Source organism: Glycine max, chromosome 10 (genome assembly GCF_000004515.6).
Source record: "Glycine max cultivar Williams 82 chromosome 10, Glycine_max_v4.0, whole genome shotgun sequence".
NCBI classification, from domain to species: Eukaryota; Viridiplantae; Streptophyta; class Magnoliopsida; order Fabales; family Fabaceae; genus Glycine; species Glycine max.
Genome location: NC_038246.2, coordinates 12140838 through 12156009, shown reverse-complemented (window position 1 = coordinate 12156009; position 15172 = coordinate 12140838). Strand labels below are relative to the sequence as shown.

At 40.5% G+C, this 15172-nt stretch overlaps 1 protein-coding gene across 2 annotated transcripts in view; it reads right to left on the bottom strand.

Moving 5' to 3' along the window:
• Positions 1-11277: 11277 nt before the first annotated feature.
• The window catches only part of LOC100805725 (alpha-N-acetylglucosaminidase), a 41595-nt gene continuing 37700 nt past the window's right edge, over positions 11278-15172 (bottom strand). Inside the window, exons 18-19 of one of the 2 annotated variants that reach the window (XM_003535794.5) lie at positions 11777-11855; positions 11278-11691 (exon numbers count right to left, since the gene is read on the bottom strand). In XM_003535794.5, coding sequence (XP_003535842.1) covers positions 11438-11691; positions 11777-11855 — 333 coding nt within the window. In that variant the 3' untranslated portion in view covers positions 11278-11437. The remainder of the gene's footprint in view (positions 11692-11776; positions 11856-15172) is intronic. The other variant, XR_416302.4, reaches the window with a different exon arrangement.

Sequence of the window (15172 nt, the reverse complement as noted above, 5' to 3'; positions counted from 1 at the left end):
CTCAGGGACGATGAGTATACCGATTTCCAGGAGGAGATAGTTCGCCGGAGGTGGGCATCACTGGTTACCCCCATGGCCAAGTTTGATCCAGACATAGTCCTCGAATTTTATGCCAACGCTTGGCCAACAGAGGAGGGCGTGCATGATATGAGGTCCTGGGTGAGGGGTCAGTGGATCCTGTTCGATGCAGATGCTATCGGCCAGCTCCTGGGATATCCTTTAGTGTTGGAAGAGGGCCAGGAGTGCGAGTATGGCCAGAGGAGGAACCGGTCCGATGGGTTCGATGAGGAGGCCATCGCCCAGTTGCTATGTATACCGGGACAGGATTTTGCCCGGACTGCTGCCGGGAGACGGGTGCGGATCATGCGCACCAACATGACCACCCTGACTCAGATATGGATGACTTTGCTGCTCAGCAACATCCTGCCCAGCGATCATAATTCCGACCTCCCCCTGTCGAAGTGTCAGCTGGTGTACGCCATCCTGACACGGATGAGCATCCATGTGGCTCAGTTAATCGCTGATGCCATCTATATATTTGCAGGTATGGCGCCTACCAGGCACCCTCTGGACCCAGATATGTCCAACAGGGCCCTGGGATTTCCCGCCATGATCACAGGACTCTGCCAGTCGTTCGGCGTCCCCGTCGCACCTAACAAGGTGATTCGGCCGCCCATCACCCGAGCTTTTATTGAGAAGTACTGCACGCAGAGACAGGTCCAGGGTGATGCACCACAGGCCGCGGACGCGCCGCCACCTCATCAGGCTGGTCCAGCCGGATTGTTTGATACGGAGCAGTATTTGCGGCATTTGGTTCGCCAGCAGGCGGCCAACCACCGGGCACATGTACAGACCCATGATTGTCTTCCAGGGTGATGAGTCTCAGCCTGTAGAGCCAGGGCTTTGCTTCTTTTCCGTGCCCTACTCCGGACCAGTTCAGGGAAGAGGTCGCATGGCCTGGAGATTGGCCTGAGGCCCAGGCAGGAGAGGCACCAGCAGAGGCTCCCGACGAGGCAGATGAGGCCCGCGAGGACGAAGAGATGACCGATTTACTTGATTTCTTAGGAGGGAGCGGGGCCACATGATTGGGAGATCTCTTGATCCATATTTCTTTTTGTTTCCATTTGTTTTTTCTGTTACATATCATCTTATTTTGCGTTTGACTAAAGGACTGACATTTGTTTCATGTTTTGACTTTTGTTTTGTACATACATATCGTTTGAGTTGTTACGTCGGTACTTGTTTCATTGTTGTCAATAGTGTTGTTGAAATTCTGGAACTGTGTAGAGTTTTTCATTTAGGAACGTCGTCCTAAAAAATAAAATAAAATGAACCAAAAATCCTAATAAAAAGAAAGAAGCGCTGTGAATAAAAGTCATGTTCATAAAGAAAAGAAAAAGGTTTTTATTTATACATGTATGTAAAAGGGAAAATGTGCATAGAAGGTTTTTGTGTGTAAATGATGCGTGGAAAGGAATTCTTGTGTGTGTGAGCAACGAGTGTATATGAAGAAACTTTTGTGTGAACCATAAGTGTGTGTTGGGAAAAATGAAAAATCTTTGAATGTAAATAGGGTTTGTATATAGACCGTGTGACGTAAAGAGAAGAGTTCTAATGCGTGTACAGAAAAAGTTTGTCATGTATAAAAATATAGATGTACAAAGAAAGGTTTTCCTCATAAAGGACTGCAGTGTATAGTTTTAGTGAACATATATAAAAATAAAACAAAAAGTAAAGAGAAAGAAAGACCGCGAAGGTCGACATGTTATAGTTAAGAAGTATAAATCATTCGTAAAGAGCAAACGCATCTTCTGGAAACAAGGGATTGATGCTAAGAGTTTATTTTCCGGAATGAACCGAGATAAGGATGGATGAATTCATTGAACTGATGAAAGAACATAACTTGGAAACATTGGGTCTGTTTGTGTAAATTCCCAACCGTAGTATCACAATGCCATAAACGGGATGCTTGAGTGCCCACCTGGCTGTAGCCATGACTAATTTTGCACGTTATTTTCTAATCATCATTGTCACGCGTGCCTTATGGAATAATATGGAAGTTCGGCCCGAAACCGACACCTTGACACCCAGATTTGTTTCGCCCCAAATATCAAGATTGGGTTCCCACGATAAAAGACCCCATTGAAACACAATCTTAGACCTTTTTGAACCTTGGCCTATTAAAAAGGAATCCTCATACTTTCCCCCGAAGCAAAGGACAGCGGAATCTCCTCAAGGAAGAGCGAATAGAATGCTAAAACCCAATTTCCCAAAGAAAGGGATGGGGGAAGGAAAAGTGAAAAGAAAGAGAAGGAAGAAATGGAAAGAAAGAAAAAAGAAAAAAGAAAAAAATAAAGAAAAGAACAGAAGAAAGGAAAGAAGGATTCCCGATCAAAGATCGAAAAGAAGTGAAAAGGGAAAAGAAGCAATTCTCGATCAATGAAAGAAAGAAGACAGAAATTCTTCAAAGCCAGATTGCCACTCAGAATCATTCTTGACTGGCAATATCCCACCCCACATGAACAAAGAGGAAAAGACCGAAACACCCAGCTTCCTCTCCAAAAACGCTGACCTCGAGAAAATCCTATTGGTCCGTGATCGTACGTTTGATCTTTGATTCGATAGGAAGTCGCGTGCAAAATAGAGTCATGGTGCAGTTATGGTTTGGGAATAGGATAAAACACATGCCTTGTGAGTTTTATACACTATGAGTGATTTATTTTCAGCTTAGCCCGATGTTTCCCCTGCGTGTTCATTTGAAAGCTAGAAGTTGACATCCTACCCTTCATTCTCGGTTACAAGGAAGATTACCCTTGGCACAAGTATATTGTTTCTCTAAGATGTGGTGCTCTCGCGAATGATTTATTTTTCTTTGCAAAAAGCATGTTATCCTTTTAGGTGGAAAAACCCGGTGGACCGTTCGGTCCCGCCAACACCCTTTTTCGGAGCCACATGAATGTTATTGCCTAGCGCTGTTCATGTGTCCTTCACTTTCGAGTTTGGAGCCATGTTTCATGATTGCCTAAGTGAGGACCCTCAAGGCAATCCTCCATTCTCACCCTTTTCTGGAGTCACATGAATGTTATTGCTTAGGGCTGTTCATGTGTCCTCCACTTTCGAGTTTGGAACTGTGTTTCATGATTGCCTAAGTGAGGACCCTCAAGGCAATCCTCCATTCTCACCCTTTTTCGGAGCCACATGAATGTTATTGCCTGGACTGTTCATGTGTCCTCCATTTTCGAGTTTGGAGCCGAGTTTCATGATTGCCTAAGTGAGAACCCTCAAGGCAATCCTCCATTCTCACCCTTTTTCGGAGCCACATGAATGTTATTGCTTAGGGCTGTTCATGTGTCCTCCATCTTCGAGTTTGGAGTTGTGTTTCATGATTGCCTAAGTGAGGACCCTCAAGGAAATCCTCTATTCTCACCCTTTTTCGGAGCCCCATGAATGTTATTGCCTAGCGTTGTTCATGTGTCCTCCACTTTCGAGTTTGGAGCTGTGTTTCATGATTGCCTAAGTGAGGACCCTCAAGGCAATCCTCCATTCTCACCCTTTTTCGGAGCCACATGAATGTTATTGCCTAGGGCTGTTCATGTGTCCTCCATTTTCGAGTTTGGAGCTGAGTTTCATGATTGCCTAAGTGAGGACCCTCAAGGCAATCCTCCATTCTTACCCTTTTCCGGAATCACATGAATGTTATTGCTTAGGGCTGTTCATGTGTCCTCCACTTTCAAGTTTGGAGTTGTGTTTCATGATTACCTAAGTGAGGACCCTCAAGGCAATCCTCCATTCTCACCCTTTTTCGGAGCCACATGAATGTTATTGCCTAGGGCTGTTCATGTGTCCTCCACTTTCGAGTTTGGAGCTGTGTTTCATGATTGCCTAAGTGAGGACCCTCAAGGCAATCCTCCATTCTCACCCTCTTTTGGAGCCCCATGAATGTTATTGCCTAGCGCTGTTCATGTGTCCTCCACTTTCGAGTTTGGAGCTGTGTTTCATGATTGCCTAAGTGAGGACCCTCAAGGCAATCCTCCATTCTCACCTTTTTTCGGAGCTACAAGAATGTTATTGCCTAGGGCTGTTCATGTGTCCTCCATTTTCGAGTTTGGAGCTGAGTTTCATGATTGCCTAAGTGAGGACCCTCAAGGCAATCCTCCATTCTCACCTTTTTTCGGAGCTACAAGAATGTTATTGCCTAGGGCTGTTCATGTGTCCTCCATTTTCGAGTTTGGAGCTGAGTTTCATGATTGCCTAAGTGAGGACCCTCAAGGCAATCCTCCATTCTCACCCTTTTTCGGAGCCACATGAATGTTATTGCTTAGGGCTGTTCATGTGTCCTCCATTTTCGAGTTTGGAGCTGAGTTTCATGATTGCCTAAGTGAGGACCCTCAAGCAATCCTCCATTCTCACCCTTTTTCGGAGCCACATGAATGTTATTGCTTAGGGCTGTTCATGTGTCCTCCACTTTTGAGTTTGGAGCTGAGTTTCATGATTGCCTAAGTGAGGACCCTCAAGGCAATCCTCCATTCTTACCCTTTTCCGGAATCACATGAATGTTATTGCTTAGGGTTGTTCATGTGTCCTCCATTTTCGAGTTTGGAGCTGAGTTTCATGATTGCCTAAGTGAGGACCCTCAAGGAAATCCTCCATTCTCACCCCTTTTTCGGAGTCACATGAATGTTATTGCTTAGGGTTGTTCATGTGTCCTCCATTTTCGAGTTTGGAGCTGAGTTTCATGATTGCCTAAGTGAGGACCCTTAAGGCAATCCTCCATTCTCACCCTTTTTCGGAGCCACATGAATGTTATTGCTTAGGGCTGTTCATGTGTCCTCCATCTTCGAGTTTGGAGTTTTGTTTCGTGATTGCCTAAGTGAGGACCCTCAAGGCAATCCTCCATTCTCACCCTTTTTCGGAGCCCCATGAATGTTATTGCCTAGCGCTGTTCATGTGTCCTCCACTTTCGAGTTTGGAACTGTGTTTCCTGATTGCCTAAGTGAGGACCCTCAAGGCAATCCTCCATTCTCACCCTTTTTCGGAGCCCCATGAATGTCATTTCCTAGCGTTGTTCATTTGTCCTCCTTTATCAAGCGCAAAGCCTCTGGTGACTGGGAAGCACGTTATTCTGTTATTTTCCGGATCGGTTCCTTCACCAAATATGTGTATATGTGTATATGTATATTATATTTGTTGTTCTTGCTGTTGTTTGTATTTTGTTTTGTGCAGAAGAAAAAAGAAGGAGTAGAGACGAGAGTCATCATCACGGAAAGGGCAGGGCGGACGAAATCAGTGTCCTATCTTTGCTTTCCTCTTATCTCCGATGAGAGGTAAGTAAAGAGGGGCAACTGTCATACCCTAATTTCGTCCGGGGATTATTACTTGATGACACGCAATAAATGAAGTCCCGAGACGTCTCAGAAATCAAAAGGAAGCAGGCTTGCGCGATCCGTGAAATTCCGTAATGTGGCGGAAATCGAAAAGAGGTGTTTTTGCGCAATCTGTGAGTTTCCGTAACTTCTTCGAAAGCTAAAAAAAAAGAGTAAATACCTAATCCATAAGGATTCGTAACCTTGTGGAAGGAAAATAAGTATCGTTATGAAATTCGTAAAGTTTCGTAACGTTACGGAAAAAGAATTACAAAAAAATAGAAGGGGGGTGCAAATAGCAACCAGACCCACTTGGGCCCTCCAGAAGATTCCTCCAGAAGGCCGTTGCTTCTGGAGGAAGCAACCTTGCTCGCCTGGGCGAGCTGGGTGGCAAGCTTCTCCCCTATTTTGCTATAAATAGGGGGAGAAGTGAAGAAGAAAAGGGTCAGCCCCTTAGGCACTTCTCTCTCTCTCAAAATTGCTGAGGAAAATTATTTATGTGAAGAAAATCCAAGCCGAGACGCTTCCGTAACGTTTCCGTGAGTAATTACGCGAAGATTCTCGACCGTTCTTCAAGATTCATCGTTCGTTCTTCGTTTTCTTCAGTCTTCAACGGGTAAGTACCTCAAACCAAGTTTTTCAATTCATTCTATGTACCTGTGGTGGTCCACATTTTGTTTCATGTATTTTTATTCTCGTTTTCATTTGCTTTTTATACCCCCTTTTGACGTGCTTAAGCCATTTATTTAAGTCATTTCTCACTTAATCTAAAAATAAAATAAATTTCCACCGATCGTTTGAATTGTATCATCCGTTAATTTTGGTTAAAATGAATTCCGACCGTTCGGTCGTGCCGTAACCACGTTGGAAATCAAAAAAAGGAGGTAAAATAATAATATAATAATCAAAAAAATACCTTTTAGTAAAGTAAAGCGAAAAATCAATCGGACGTTTTCTCTTTGGGATTTCTCATTCTTAATCGAATTGACTAATAACTAAAGTGAAACTAAGGCTAAAACCAAACTCGCCTAGTCAAGCTCGTCCACAAAAATAGGTTTTTGAAAGTTCATCATGTCAGTGTCTTACTAAGTAAAAAGGATCATTTTTAAGGTCCAACGCCTTAAAATGATCACCCCTCAAGTAAAAAGAATCACTTGATTCACGCATAAGGAAGAACTACGTAGGTCTGATTTCCTCTTTGATGGAGGGTACGTAGGAGCAAGAGCCCCGCTTTTGTCGACCTCAAAAAATAAAAAGAAATAAAAGTTAAGATAACACAATTTCACCATTCTAAAAAATAGGCTGTTGTCCTTTGGGACAAACGTGAGAGGTGCTAATACCTTCTCAAGCGTAAATACAACTCCCGAACTTAGAATTTTCATTTTGACCGGTTTCCTTCGGTTTTTCCGACGTTTCCCACAAATAAACGTTGGTGGCGACTCCGCGCACCTTTCCTCCTTTGGAAAGCACACCCGTGAGCCTCGCCCTCGCTCGCCCGTGAAGGGCACGTTGCGACAGTGATATATATCAGCATCGATGCCAGGCAGGTCATTGGACAGCTGCGGCTCACGCATATCTTCTTCACCTACTGGGTTGCACTCTGTTTGCTAACAAGAGTGCAACCAATGTCCATGTTGTCTACTTGGAGGCCCTTTGTGACCTCAGTATGACAGAGAGGTACGCCTGGGGAGTGGCTGCTTTGGTTCATATGTACGACCAGCTGAACGATGCATCTATGAGCCACAGTCGACAGCTTGGTGATTACATCACACTGCTGCAGGTAATAAATATTTTTTTCATTCATTCAGGCTAAAAAATGTTCAACTTTAAATTTTGTTACACTTTCATTATTAATGTTTATAATTTGAATGTTACATCTGTAGTGCTGGATTTACGAGCACTTTCCCTCGGTTGCGGAGTCCACCGCTGATCAGGACTACGACGAGGCTTCTCCGCGTGCGTGCAGGTGGACTGCAACGAAGAAGACCGTGAAGAGCTTTCGCACGCCATCGTACAGGGAGTGCCTGGACCGACTCCGGATTCCGGATGTCTGTTGGATCCCTTATGGGGAGCATCAGGAAGTCCGGGACTTCCACGTCAGATCATGCTATTCCGGTCTCTTGCGTTGGGGGCCTGTTGCTGTTTATTACCGACCGGAGAGGGTCGTGCGGCAGTTTGGCTACACGCAGACCATTCCTGCTCCTCCTGTCGATTAATGGGTCTCATATGATGATATACACGATAGATGGATGCACTACGAGGATCATATCGTACCTGCAGGTGAGGTGTGCGTTATGCCAGGGGCGTGTTCCAGTGACTACATCGACTGGTTCTTCTGCATCTCTCATCCTTTCATGACACCAAGCCACGCATTAGATCATCTGCCTCATGGTCACGCCCCGCAGCCCCGAGTCGTCCCTCAGGCCCCGCAGACGGATATCCCTCACGTGCCGGAGCCAGGAGCATCGTTGACATCTGTGGAGGAGCCCAGACATGCAATGGTAAGTAATACTAATAATTTACACCATTTACCTCAATATTTGCATAATAATTTGTGTAATCAGTTTGTTTTGTATGTAACAGGAAGTTTGTGATGACATTGCTGAGAGGTTGGAGCGCCATCTGAGTCTAGGGGTGGTCACGCCTGGCTCATCGACACATGAGGTAATCGAAGAATGTCTCAGATTGGCCAGGAGTGTGACACAGGACCATCTAGTATACGTTATGTGTAGACGCAAGCGGCGCACTGATCAGGCGTAGTTTATGTACATATTTTACATTGATATTCCTTGTATATACAGATATTGTACATGAACTCATTTCATTAGTATTGTTGATTTTATTTATTTTCATTACTAATGTTAGTTTTATTTATTTTCATTGATTGTGTATTCCATTTGTGTCTATATACGCCCGTGTTATTAAAATGATCTAGTTAACTTAGTTTACCAACTAATAAAAAATAATTTAAAATATAACTTTAAATATAATTGAAATAAAGAAGTTGAAAAGGGTGTAAATAAAAATTAAACAAAAAATGGACATCATTCGTTATCTAAGATCTTATATAACGTACTAATATTTTTAAATTCTCTTATAATTACTATTTTCCCACTTATACTAATGATCATGTAAAAAAATGTATTATAAAGTAGTTAATATTTTAATTTTTAATATAATACTAATTATTTTTTTATATTCTTTATAACATTAATAATGGTATGATTAATTCTTTATAATATTATCTTTTATGTATTTATTGATTTTTATTAATATGTATAAAATAACCTTAAACAATAATTATAATGGGACTGAGTAAGTATTTTAATATCATCTTCTAAACAAATTTATTCTAAAAAATATTAAAAAATTAATTATTTATAATAAATCAATATTTATAAATATATTATAATTAATAAAATAAAAAAATAGATTTAATTATATTATAAATAAATATGTTGTATCTTTAAAGTATATTATAATTATTTTTCCTCTTACGGATCAACTTGATCCGTAAGAGACTTCCGGATCAACTTGATCCGTAAGTTGATCTGTAAGAGACTTCCGAATCAACTTGATCCGTAAGAGACTTCCGAATCAACTTGATCCGTAAGAGGAAAACCAAGCAAGGACAATTTTGCCATTTTTTAAGAATGCTGGTTGCGCCTAGCAACACTCTTTGTATTTTAGGCCCATGACCCAACCCAACCTGAACATAATAATAATAATAATAATAATAATAATAATAATAATAATAATAATAATAATAATAATAATAATAATATACACAAAATCAAAATTCAATTTTATTTTGCTATCCAAACAAACTGTATATTATTTTCAGTTTTATTTTATATCACTATTGATGGGTGTGTGAAGTACTTCAGATGAGAAACATCCTCAAAGTGGTGAGATATATCATGTCTTGAAAAAATGGACTGTGGACATGAAGGATGTTGGTTATAAGCCACGAAACAATTCAAATTTTTAAAAAAAGTCCATTTGAGACTAGTACATATTTATTATTCAATTTGTTTTAATTTTTGCGCAATTTATTCAAATATAAATTTTGCAAAATAAAATTATTTTTAAAATGTTGTGACCCAATTGACCAAACTCAATTCAACTCATTCATGATCAAATTGATTTGGGTTAGATTTGGTAAAAAAAATTCAAACTCAACACAATCTAAGTTGAAATTTTTTGATTGGGTTGGGTGATGGTTTAAGTCAAACCCAGCCCAACTTCAGCCGTGTACACCCCTATCACACAGTTAGGAGGAGTGGCAGTGCCAATAGCCATGACTGAAGTAGGACCTTCTTTGTGCCTTACATATCTCTTCAACACTCACATCCTAATTAAATAAGCCTAAAACCCAATTGCCAAACCTTGAATCTGGTTGTTTTGACTTCTTCTAGCTTTGTCGTAGCACATGTGGTTGTTGTGCTTAAACAAGTAATGATTTTCAACTAGGAGACTATCAAGCATTGATTTAACACTAGCATCGTGTTTAGGTCTTCTTTGGGGATTAGCGTGGCTTTGAGTAGAGGGCAATGCAGTTGCAGTGAAGGTGGCGTCAGTGGAGTTAGAAAGGGTGGTGGCGAGGTATACGACGAGCGTAGTGGGAAGTGCAATATAGGTTGAAGAGGGTGAGAATGTGGAGGGCCAAGTCAAGCATTTGCAATGGGAATATGAATAGGATTTTTGGGTTTAGATTTTTAAATAAAATGTTTGATTCCATTAAAAAATATTTTGCTGCATTTTCCTTCTTGTTGTTGATATCCCATTATTATTACCATGTGATTGTATTTTGTGGGTGGAACAGAGAGATTAATCTCGGATACAAAGGTTGGAGTATTAGAGAAGCAATTTTTTTATGCCTTTTAGGTGCTAGAAAATGTTTAATACCTTTCAATAAAGTTCCAAAGCAATTTTGGGTGATTTTTAACATATAGAAAATGAACCGCATTAAATAATAAAAATAAAAAGTGACAGTTTCAGAGATCATGATGTCATCATTTAGCGATAGAGACTAAAAGTTGTAATGAAAAAAAAACTTTAGGAACTTTGATCAGTCAAAATTCTTTTTAAGGACTAAAACCCGCAATTTGAAAAGTTTAAAGGTTAAAAACTTAATTAACTCAAAAGACTACTACACATGCTACTTTTGACAAGTTAGTTTATTTCTCATTCTATAAAAATTTAGGAAGACATTTTTATTAGACTTAATTGCATTTTTTTTATCTCCAACTTTTTAACTTTTGGTGAATTTTACCCAACAAATTAATTTAGCATATTTTACTCATAACTTTAAGAAACTTGTGAATTTTACTTCTGATCATTTATCCATTAACAAGCACAAAAAATAAGGATATAATTTTCCTGAAAAATAAAAAGTTAGGAGGAAAGAAAATGTGGAGTTATCATATCTGTTGTTCTTCATTTCGCAAAGGAGAGGAGATCATTGACGAGGCTGACGACAACGGGTGGGAGTGTGATGCGAGGAATAAGGCAACTGTCACGGAGGTGTTTGCAATGCAACTGAAGACAGAGGTCCCAGTGCTCGAAGTGAGAGGGAGATCGAGAAGTGTTTAATGGAGATTTTTTTCTTAAAGTTTTAAAAATAAAAAAGTATAATTATGTGGAAAATCATAAGACAACAACTCACTATTGCAACAAGATGTGGCAAAGATAGCGTGATAGGTCACATCATCACTTAATGAAAGACTAATAACAGGTGTTAAATGTAAAAGTTTAGAAATGTCAAGTACCAAAATAAATAAATAACTTGGGTAGTGATCTGAAAAAATTGAGTATATTCTAGGTACCAAAAATATATTTAAATCTTTAATAAACGCATGTAAAATAATTAGCTAACAATTCATTCGAAACGCACATTTATCTGAAAGCTCAATTGCTGAGATAATGTCAACTACTGTCAAGCATTGGGAAAATAATTGCAAGTATCACAAGAACACAACACAACCAGCCCAATATGGTAGGGGGCTCAATATTACTTTTGTATGAAGAATATGGAACAATGTAAATAGTTCTGTGCACTCATATTCTCCAGTTTAATGGTTTATCAACTTATTTTGAAAATACTTTTCATAGAGAGCTTGAGAGATGGTCAGAGCATCTCCTTTGGCCTTTACTGGGTAGAGCTCATTACCTTCCTGCCATTTGTTTGACTGTGAAATCCATTGTTTTCTCCACTCAATCAGCTTGAACTTGTCATTTTGTCTCAAGCTTTCTGTCAAATGACTAAAATAGGTTGAAGCTCGAGGGAGATAGTAGCTTTCCAGAAGCCCACTCCAAAACTTGTTAGCTAATCAGGAACCAGACAAAACAGAAAACGTCAAACATGAATTAAGAATGGAATAGCATAGCAAAGTTTTAAAGTGAAGTTTTACCATAATCATGGAGCTTGCTCTGAGTAGTTTCATTGGTATCAAACCACATTGTCACTTGCGTCCTAGCATTCCATTCATACTGTGGAGAAAAGATAAATGCATTAAACCATCTCAATTGCTTAATTGACTGTCATCTAACTGGTAAGCAAGATGAGAATTAGTTAATTCATGTACAGTCAATAAAAGAGAGAGAGAAATGAAACTTGCTATCGAATGAAAACAGTAGGCATTAAGGATACCCTTCTCACACACAAAAAAAAATATCACTAATATGGGTGCATAGGTTTTTTAAATAATAAAAAGAATTCTGCTGTATAGAATAAGGGAGGAGATCCACTTTCCCCCACAAAAGTGTTGCTAAACTTCCTTTGTTCGATAGCATTTTACAAGTAATAATGCATAGTTATTGATAATAACAATTCACTTTTATTATATTTTGAGGCACATTTAAGAGTTAAATTTAATAAATCTAAAAAAGTAATAGCAATTCTCAGAGATATAGTGAGCAATGAGAGTAAAATATGAAGCATCTCATTGTTTATAGAAAATGGCAAGCTGTAGTCATGGAAAATAGGATGCATCCCAACAATGTTGACATCCACCTCTAAACAACCCTCAGCAAGCCACAGATATATTGATTAAAGAGAAAATAACAAAAAACATGAGGGGACTATACCAAAATCCATGGACAAGGATCCATCAACAAAACCTGTAGTTAGGAAGCCTAATCTATTTTCCATATTATAGAAGTGTTTACTGTTATCATACAAACACTGAATCCAAGGTATATATTCTTTAAAGTTAGCTTTCTATGTTAATAAAAATAATTCCTTTTGATAAATGTGTAATGTTTATTTTTGTTTTATACTTAATGAAGGTATTATAGTGATGGATGACTTTATGAGGATCACTCTAGAGTTGCTCCTCATAGAGATGAGGAAATCTCTCGTGAAAAAATGAAGTGCTTTCGGAGACTATTTCCAAATAATGATGATTTTGATAAAGTCTATGATGAGTATGCTCAATTCTCACTTATGACGGGTCCATTTGAAAATCCAACTTCTCTTACAAAGAGATACTCTTTGGATCCTAGGAATTGGTGGGCTAACTTTCGTGCCAAGACTCCTTTCCTTCAATCTTTGGCTTTCAAGTTGCTTGGACAACCGATTCTTCTTTAGTCTTCTTTCCTCTTTTTTATGTTTTTCCTTTTTTTAAAATTTTGGACTACGGGGACGCACGTGTAGGTCACCACCGTCCCCAATAGGTCCCCACAAATTAAAGTCGTTCTCCCCCGTCTTGGTCAGCCGTACCCAATAAGTCAATTACGTCCCCTAACCGTACCCGTCCCGTCCCTGTGCAGTACCAAAAATGAGGAATGCCACCTAGCAGGCGTCCCCGTGCTTCATAGGCGGCTAATGACGAATAACAGCCATAGCAAGAAACATACGAACATAAGTAATCTTGGCTACAGGGGAAAAGGTATTCCCATAGTCAAGGCCAAAGATTTGAGTATAGCCCTTAGTCACCAAATGGGCTTTGAACCGATCAATACCATCTGGGGCAACCTTCACTATATAACCCAGTGACAACCAAAAATAGTCTTTTCTAGAGGCAAAGGAACCAACTCCCATGTGCCACTAGTCTGTAAAGCAGCCATTTCATCCAACATCGCCTGCCGCCAACGCAGATCAGCCATAGCTTCACCTATAGACTTAGGAATAGACACAAAATCCAAAGATGAGATAAAAGAGAAATAGGAAAGACATAATCGATGACAATTAAGAGTACAAGCATATAAAGGGTTAGAATTGGGAGTGTCCCAAATACCTTTGCTTAGGGCAATGGTAAATTCAGGTGCAGGAGGAATCGTTGGAGGGCCGGTTGGAGCAGGAGATGATGCTGGGGGATCAGTATGTGGAATCACCGGTGGATGTAGCGGCCTTCACCAATAAACAATTAATAGTGGTGGATCAGTGACAACGACCAGAGCAAGAACAACAGGTTGATCAGTCAACGGTGCAAGACTGACAACGGTCTCAAAAAAGAATGGAGTAGACTCCAAGAAAATGACATCAACAGAAACAAGATACCGTTGAAGTTGTGGATAGTAGCAATGATATCCTTTCTATAGATGAGAGTGACCGAGAAAAACACACTTAAGAGACTTAGCAATGAGTTTATCTTTACCTGGGGAAAGATCATGGACAAAACAAGTACAACCAAAGACACGAAGAGGAACAGAGTAGAGGTTCTGTTGCGGGTACAAAATAGAGTATGGGGTGATTGTTGAGGACGAACAAGGGCATGCGATTAATCAAGTAAAATTCAGTAAAAAGTGCATCACCCCATAAGAAACATGTAGTAAAATTCAAACCCAAAACGAGGCCAAATGAGACCAAACAAGAAACAAAAAGAGCCAAATAGGAGGCAACTGGGTTCAAACAGGAGCTAAACGAGCCAAACAAGCGCCAAATAGGAGCCAAACAGGGGGGCTGGCGTCGGAAACTACTTGTTAGATTTTAACTTAAAACCAATTGACACTAAGTGAAGTTGCCCAACAGATATATAAGCAGCACCCCAAGAACTGAGGCAAATAATGTGGGACTTCCTAACACTACTCCACTTGTCGTTCTGTTGCGCATGCGTGAAGTACATAGCCAAGAAGATGTCGCGCGTCATGGACGTCAGCGCATTTATAGTATCAGGGTCACCGAAGATAGGCGACGGTGGTCGTAGGTAGTCACCGACAAACAGTGTTGTTAAATGGCGGCGCCATGGCGGTTTTCCGTGGCGGATTTTCGAAAAAATGCCACCGAATAGCGGTGGCATTGCGGGTTTGGGATGGCGGCGCCATGGCGGTCATGGCGGGGTGGCGGAAATGGCGAAAATTTGTTTGGTTTTTGTTCGCGGTAGGAGTTAGGCCGACCCGACCCAACCCTACCCGGTTATTCATTAAACTAAAAGACTCCAAAAGCTTGCCTTCAGAACAGCCTGCCTGCGTCCCTCCAAAAGCTTACCTTCAGAACCTCCACTGCCTGCGTAACTCCCGCACCCCGCCACACCCAGCCGCCGCCGCGACACCACCCCTTACCCGCAGTTCGCACGTGCACGCATCGCGACGAGCCCCGACAACGCACGAACGGCGGCGACGAGCTCCGACAACGCACGAACAAGACGAAGAAGACGCGCGAAGGAAGAAGACGAAGAAGACGCGGGTCAGACCTGATCTTTTTTTTTTAATTTTGTTTTGGGCTTTTTGCTGTTTGACACCCCATTTTTCTATCTACAGCTTTTTTTTTTCCTTTTGCTATTTGACACCCCTTTTTACTGTTAACAGTCCCTTTTTTTTTCCTATTTGACACCACAATTTTTTTTTTCTGTTCAATCCTCTTTTAA